General features: G+C 44.1%; 1 protein-coding gene across 1 annotated transcript in view; it reads left to right on the top strand.

Annotated features, from left to right (window-relative positions):
* Positions 1-4,609: 4,609 nt before the first annotated feature.
* LOC135823310 (uncharacterized) overlaps positions 4,610-8,526 on the top strand; it is a 32,145-nt gene continuing 28,228 nt past the window's right edge. Inside the window, exons 1-3 of the mRNA XM_065336170.1 lie at positions 4,610-5,541; positions 6,401-6,846; positions 7,102-7,256. Of these exons, the coding sequence (XP_065192242.1) occupies positions 4,749-5,541; positions 6,401-6,846; positions 7,102-7,221 (1,359 nt within the window). The 5' untranslated portion in view covers positions 4,610-4,748 and the 3' untranslated portion in view covers positions 7,222-7,256. The remainder of the gene's footprint in view (positions 5,542-6,400; positions 6,847-7,101; positions 7,257-8,526) is intronic.

Genomic DNA, 8,526 nt, shown 5'->3' with positions numbered 1-8,526 from the left:
TAGAAATCATCGCCGAAGTCGCAACCACTACTTCGTACTGTTGTGCCCAGCGCGGGCTTGCGACTAGTTGGTTTGGAGGTGACAGCGTTGCGAATGACCGAGGGTCCTCAACGTCTGGTCTCACCGTCCAGGAGCGACACTGACTCACGCTGCTATCTGGTGTTTGTCGCGCTGGAAATGGAGCGTCTCTGTAAGCTTGTATCCCTGGTGATGTTTGTGCCTGGAGAGCACTATAAGTGGTGGACTTCTCGTGTGCTCTGGATGGCAGTCGTGAGTCAGTCAAGTGTCAAGTAAAGTCGGCGGAATAGCGCGAGCTCCGGTGTGGGGAGCAAACCCTTTCTTACAAATCATCGCCGAAGTCGCAACCACTGCTTCGTTCTTTGATCTCGTATTGAATAATAAGTGGATCTACGGGGGGGGGGGGGGGGTCTATCCGGATGAATGCATGTTTAGCGTAATGTCCGGAGTGCGCTTGTGAGTTGTGTTATCTGTTTGGGGTACTACTACTACTAGTAGTACTAGTGGTAGCGCCAACTCAGCAGTAAGATAAGATCATGCATGCACCGACTGATTGAGTGATATGTCCGCGCGCTACACTACCATGACTACAGACCGTGTCCAGGTATACCGGTAGTAGTACTAGTACTACTGTGTCCGTGAGGTTTGTCACGTGAGTGATGACGCGTGTGTTATCAAAAGCCTTTTTGCAAATGTTGGCCATTTGCGCTAAAAAAAACAAGGACCAAAAAACAAGAGCACCTCGATCTCGCCAGATCTACCAGCTAGCGCTAGCGTGTTGTTATGCTAAGGTCAGAAAGGACTTAGTGGCACTCGCTGGTTTATATCATCAGTTGAAGAATATTCCTTATCCTGGCGTCGATCGCTGAGAAGGTGCACTAGTATTGGCTACTGACGTGCATAATAGTTTGTTACATTCACAACAGTGTTGCTGTGGTAATCTGCGCAGTGCTGAACATCTCTGCTATTCACTGTGCAACTGTATCATACCGCTATCAAAACTTACTGGGGTAAGAGAATTATGTATGTACAAAAAAGAAGATGAATGTTGAAGAAACAATAGTTGACTGCCGGGCTGAGACCGCTGAATGCGTTCGAGTTTTCCGGATTTCAATGGGCTCTTTCCATTACACGTTTGCACAATTCTGGAACTGGGTTTTGTACTTCTCGAATGACCAGAATGTGCGAATTCCGGCCATGTAAACGAACAACCAGAATTCACAACGCATTTTATTCATGGCATATGATATCACAAACAAAATTGATCGTAAAAAGAGATCACGTACACCCTTGCGCGCACGTGGGCCCAGCTTCGCGTACCGGACTACCGGTACTGCGGTCCATCCCGGTGATCGTGAAGGCTCCATGTCGGCAACAATATTGGGCTTCGATAAAGCTGAACCTGTGTGCGAAAGGACCACCCAAAATGATCTGTTCTAACAATCAGCCCCAGCGAAAACTCAACTGCGGCAAATAGGTTTTCGGGAAGACATAAGACTGTAGCAACTACTGTAAAAGCCATTATTCTAACGAGGCGCATATATAACGATTTCCCAAAATCGACTGGTTTACGTGTACCAAAGGTAACGATTCTCACCTATTCCCAACGCTCAATAGGACAGTATATGTATCGATTTCTGTATAACGATTTCTATTTTAACGACAGATTTCTCCTCGTTAACTCGTTAGAGTTAGGACTTCGTTATATATATATATATAATTAATATACACACAACAACAAGGTTGTCAATTTCATAATACTAAAAGCTTTTCACCCATTTTCATCAGTAGTTACATGGGAATGAGCAAGAACGAAAACGAAGCCAGAATTTATACTGGGGGTAGAGAATCAGCAAGAATATTCTTACGCGCCTCAAGTTCACACTACACTACCATAAGAATGTATGGAGCAGTGGAAAAATGCGGGAAACAACACATGAGGGGAATGCAGTACCAGAACAAACACGTGATAAAGTTGTCAGTGATAAAGTCAGTGTCAGTGATAAAGTTGTCAGTCCGGTTGCAGCTTGAACAGCCGTAGCACCTTGATGTGCTTCTGCTCAACTTGAATCTGCAACGCGTATTATCACAAAATTGCCGTGGAAAGGGCAAAATTGCATTGCCTTCCGCAAAAAGATTAAAGCTGCAATTTTGAACTGCTATCCTACAGTATCCCCCATTGTAATTTATACAACCAGACCCGCATTCAGGTCTATCGCGAAGGATGTTTCACCAACTCTTGAAAACAGTAATTTTATTTATAAGTATGCGTGTCGCTGTGAGCGGACGTACGTTGGTGAGACATGTCAGCGATTCTCGGAAAGGATCAAGCAGCATATCCCAGACAAGCTGTACAAGAAGCCGCCTGACAAACGTGTGGCAACAAGTGATAGCGCCATCACAAAGCATTTGCAGGCGCAACCTGAATGCATCCCGCAGGAACGCAACAGCAGCTTCAGTGTGATCACACCAGCCCGGAACAGCGCGCACAGATTCACACTGGAGGCGCTGTACATTCGCAGTTTGAGGCCAGAGCTGTGTCGACAAAAGAAGCACATCAAGGTGCTACGGCTGTTCAAGCTGCAACCGGACTGACAACTTTATCACGTGTTTGTTCTGGTACTGCATTCCCCTCATGTGTTGTTTCCCGCATTTTTCCACTGCTCCATACATTCTTATGGTAGTGTAGTGTGAACTTGAGGCGCGTAAGAATATTCTTGCTGATTCTCTACCCCCAGTATAAATTCTGGCTTCGTTTTCGTTCTTGCTCATTCCCATGTAACTACTGATGAAAATGGGTGAAAAGCTTTTAGTATTATGAAATTGACAACCTTGTTGTTGTGTGTATATAAATTTTGTTCGCCTACATCTCTATTTAAATATATATATATATATATACACACAACAACAAGGTTGTCAATTTCATAATACTAAAAGCTTTTCACCCATTTTCATCAGTAGTTACATGGGAATGAGCAAGAACGAAAACGAAGCCAGAATTTATACTGGGGGTAGAGAATCAGCAAGAATATTCTTACGCGCCTCAAGTTCACACTACACTACCATAAGAACGTATGGAGCAGTGGAAAAATGCGGGAAACCACACATGAGGGGAATGCAGTACCAGAACAAACACGTGATAAAGTTGTCAGTCCGGTTGCAGCTTGAACAGCCGTAGCACCTTGATGTGCTTCTTTTGTCGACACAGCTCTGGCCTCAAACTGCGAATCTACCCCCAGTTTAAATTCTGGCTTCGTTTTCGTTCTTGCTCATTCCCATGTAACTACTGATGAAAATGGGTGAAAAGCTTTTAGTATTATGAAATTGACAACCTTGTTGTTGTGTGTATATAAATTTTGTTCGCCTACCTCTCTATTTAAATATATATATACCGTATATTCTCTATTATAAGCGCCGTGCTTATATTTTTTCAACACCCCTCTACCCCGTACTTATATTGGAGACCGCGCTTATATTGGAGACCGTGCTTATATTTTTTCAACCTATGCATCCATACAGAGCGAGAAGAAATACATGCTAGATATCATGCATGCAGCATTGATTTCCACCAAGACCGTGCTAATAATAGAGACTGTGCTTATAATGTTTCGAAAGGTGCTCACAGTGTGCTAGTATTGGAGACCGTGCTAGTAATGGAGACCTGTGCTTATAATAGAGAATATACGGTATATATATATATATGGCTTTTACAGTACATGCAGTTGTAGCCCTGCTTTCGCGCCACACCAACCAGGGAGGCTCTTCCTTGACCTGAGTCATGCGTGACCAGACCGGTAACACACCGAGCGTGCAATTCTGGCGCCAGGATTAGAGAAATTCCACCTTCTCTTCAGAATTGACGGAATTGGATAAATTCAATTCTAACGACGGAATTTGTGTAATCGAACTGTGCGTTAACAATAAACTAATTCTAGAATTGACTGATTTGTGTGTAATCGACCGAGCCCAATGTGGCAATGTCACTGTGTTGTGTATCGGATATGCATAATCTTACCACCCTATCCGACCTTTCGGCCGACGAAAAAATCGAGAGGTTTAACAACTCCTAAAACTACATGTAGTAGAGAACGAGTACGCCGGGGTACATGTTGGTGACTCGTTTACCCATCCTTAGTTAGGCCAAATAATAATTGGCAGGGAATTTCGATGTGGTTGACTGAAGTTTGTTTTCAAGTCAAACAACACGTGTACATGTAGTTATAAACTGATTGAAGTCACACAGTGATTTTTTTGCATTTTACTGAAAACGCCCAAAATCAGTTTTACGAATCATGTCCTTCGTGACTGATCTGGTTGAGGCAGTAAGTGTTGGACACTGAAATCTGGTCAATGTAAGTCAGCTAGTACTGGACACTGTGCAGCTGTAGACCGTCCAACATTGGGTTGTGCACTGCAGTATGGGAATGTATTATTCATGATCCCGGATTTCATCCGATGTCTAGCACTGCGGCTGTAGATATTGTGTACAGTTGCATGTAGTATCTGATCTGTTGTATGTGTGTGTGTGTGTGTATGTGTGTGTGTGTGTGTGTGTGTGTGTGTATGTGTGTGTGTATGTGTGTGTGTGTGTGTGTGTATTTTGCCGCACTGTGTGTTATTCTCTACAGACCGGCAGTACGTAATCTTCTGACAAATTCTCAGTAATCCACACCATACACTGTACGCTACACACCCGTGTACTACTGAATATACAACATCACCAGGAGAACATGTTTGCTTCAAAGTTACATGGCAATCTCAAGACTGTCAATAAGCTTGTTCAGCGTGGTTATGGCGTGAGTGTACGAAGCACGTTAGTCCAGTCAACCTGCGCGTCAAGGCCATGTGATGCTAGCAAGTTGACTCAGACATCAGCACAGTCCAGGCAGTCAGTTAGGTGGAGATCAGGTCAGTCTGGTCGTCAAGTCACTACGGTACATGATGCTGTTGATGCCATTGATTCAATCTTTGATAGCATTGTGAAGTCACGCACTTTTCAACCCAGCTATCTACTGTCACAATGTTCTCTCATTCAACAACATGTTACTGAACTACGCTATCCAAGCATGGTTAGGGGTATCCTGCAGGCATGTGCTCTTATCAGTGAGGAGAACACTGACGTGACCACACTGGCAGTATCTGCACTGAAGCAACTAGCCAGTCTACCTACGTATGTCTGGCAAGAAAGCAAGAATCAACAACACCTGATATGGGCAGTGTACTGGGCTGGAAAGTGTAGATGTTCAGCTCCAGGATTCACGAAGTTACTACAACAGCAGCTTGATGTCATGTGCATTGAGGAATGTAGAGATGTTGATCAGTGTGCATATGCATTGTTTTTGTTGAATATGCCTGATCGTCACCTGGCCCAACACTTGACGAATCGCTACATTACCATCCAGAGTACAGGTGATCCCCAGTATCGTCATACTGTAGTACTCTCACTACTTCTCTACTGCACACTGTGTGGTGTAGAGTGCAGTGCCTTGCTGAAGCTGATCAGTGTTGATCATCTGATACAGAGTAAGTCTATTCTGGAATAAGCTATTGAATAGAGACTTGTGTCTGTTAGTTGTGGAATTTCTGCTCTCACAGAGTTGCAATTGACACCCATACCAAAATTCTCTATAGTTATTGTTCTTGGTATCTCAGAGTTTAAATCAAGTGTTGTTTTAAAGACAAGAACAGAAACGATCTCAGTTTGTGGTTTTCTTACACAGTATTCTGCTGATGCAGATTCGCTTTCACATACATACTATGATCATGTATGTTGTAAACTGATCATAATTCAACTTGGGGTTTTAAAATAAAGTCATGATGGCAGGATTATAAGTATGATTTTGAATCATGTAGTTGGACAGTCAGGCTGAAGCCATTCCAAACTTGTGTTAGTATTTTAGCAATCAACTACATTCTAGTGATACGGGTGAGGCATCCTACAACTATACAGTACGATTGGAAGTTTTGAGCACACCTGCTCTATTCCTCGGTACTGCAAAGTTACACCTCAGTCAACTGTATCAGTTTCGACATTTACACAAATTGCTATCACCAGAATGCAGTACAATGTGCACTTTGCGATATGCATCCTGATGATGTTTGTAAACAGGACAGACAGTATGGACTTGTGTGTACTTCAAGAAGTATGTGCACCAAATTCGTAACTCACATACCAACAAAAATTCATCCAGTGTTGTTCCCCTAACTGTGTCTGTTTTATAGGAAGTAGGCTGTTGGCGTGGAAATGACAAATGGATCACTTTCAGATGTCAACGATTTTTCATTTTTCATTTTCACAATGTCATCCTAAAATGTATCTGTTGGTCTATGTCCATACCACTGTGTGCTTCTCTCAATTCTCTCTGCCCTGACTTCTGTGCAGAATGCGATCCTGAACGTGTCCAACTTCTATTTTTGCACAACACCCTCCCTGTCACTAACAACCAGCGGCTACAGATGATGAACAGGTGTTTAGTGCGGTTCCAGAAGGCTGTGACAGGTCGGCAGTCAGGTCGAATGTATGACATGCTGTCATACTTCATTGGCCCAAAGTACACCACTGGCATATCTCTGGTTGATGGTGTGGAAGTTCAGGCATTCTGCATATTCAACCGAGACCATGAACCAGTGGAGACTGATGCGTATCCAGCTGATGTGTACAGCGGTGTATCAGTAGATATGACAGCAGCTAGACGTCATGGTTTCAGTGTTGTAGCATGTAAGGGTGTGAGTGACACTCGGTTACTACGTCATCCTGTTCGTACACCTAACGGGTTTGATACTCTTCGAGCATCGGCACTCAAATCTCAAGGATGTTTTATTATTCCGGTCAGTTGTAGTGCTAGTGTTTTGCCTTTGATCATGATGTCTGTCTTGATACTTCAGTTCAGGTTGGATAAATAAGTTTGCACATAGGGAGAGTTCTGATGGGCATGACTACGTTCTGTTGCCCAAGTCTCGTAGCACTACTCAATCTTACCCTTCTGGAGACTGTCTTCAGTGACAGATTGACTATCAAGACTTTCATCTCCTGGATGTGCCTAAATGTTGATGTACTGCACCATTTCTTTCTGCACTTGATAGACAGTACTCAAATATGGCGCTCGGCACTCGCAGAAAAGCAGCCACACTATCCCGGATTTGCTGATCAATTATCCGTATCACATCACCGTGTTCAAAGACCTGTTACCCGCCAAGCAGTGATGGACATACACACTGATGTCATAGTCTACATGATGGTAAGTTAAAGAATGTTAGATGTTGTACATGTATCTGCCATGGTGTAGTTTAGTGTTTTATTCTGTCAACCTCATTGGGTGCAATGGCTACATAACCCCCAAGAGTGTGCAACTCCAGCTGTGGGGTCTGCGACGGCAGAACTTCACATCACGTGATCAACCCATGCACATTATTTGCACTCTGTGCATGATAGATACAGGGTTGTACGCAGCCCAGCTTTGGGTACAACTCTCTTGTGGTCACTTTGCACTGTTTGCCAGCATAACCTTTTGAACCATGTCACGTGATGTGAAGTTCTGCCGTCGCAGCACAGCATAGAGGTTGTGCAGGCAGTTGAACACTCTTGGGGGTTATGTACTCTTGCTATAACTGATAGCAGAACATTAATAGAATGTAGTGGATTTGGCTTCTTTGATGGGAGTGAGGTATGCGAGTTGTTGGGCGTATTCCTTCGATCTGACCGAACTAGAAAAGGACATCATCAAGGAATCGATCTGGCTACATCGTGGTGGTGACTTCGCTATGCTGATGAATACAACGGGTAGTGAGACTGATGGCCTGTGGAAGTGTCATAGGTTGAAGATTACGATCAATGTTAACCTAGAAGTAGTGAACTTCCTCGTTATCACACAACCAAACCTGTAAACGGTCAATACAAATCATAACGAAACCGGGCACCACAACGCTATTGTCGTCGGGAAATGGTTAGACTGTCCATGCATACATGCGCACAGTGGTGCAACCTGCACAGTCTGCGCGCGGTCCGCTTTCAGGGGAGAACCCCGTGCGCAGGGTAACCCCAAATCTAACTATCCACCGGTGATAATACAAGATCTCCTCAAGTCTATCAGTAGAAGAATACCCGATATCTTGGCTGACCATGATGTGTTCCAGGAGGCTGTACCACAATAAAGGAGTGTGCTGATTAGCAGTAGGTATTGTGAACCCCTAGAGTTGTGTAGTGGACTATGTATTGAGAATATTGACAGATTCCTTTCTGATAGGTTCCTTGTGACTGGTGTGTGTGTGGGGGGGGGGGGGGGGGTGGAGCACAGTAAAAACTGTGATTGGTTCACCCATGTTTGTTTGGTATTGCGACTAGTCACAGAGCATTAGTTTTTTTGTTGACGATATGACTGGTTATATGACCAGTGACTGTTCCCAGGCCCTGTACTACTCACAGGGCCTGGACTGGTCACAGGGCCTGGACTGGTCACAGGGCCTGTACTGGTCACAAGGCCTGTACTACTCACAAGGCCTGGACTGGTC

Source organism: Sycon ciliatum, chromosome 8 (assembly GCF_964019385.1).
Source record: "Sycon ciliatum chromosome 8, ocSycCili1.1, whole genome shotgun sequence".
NCBI classification, from domain to species: domain Eukaryota; kingdom Metazoa; phylum Porifera; class Calcarea; order Leucosolenida; family Sycettidae; genus Sycon; species Sycon ciliatum.
The sequence above is the reverse complement of the archived record's forward strand: the minus strand, read 5'-3'. Positions and strand labels throughout refer to the sequence as shown.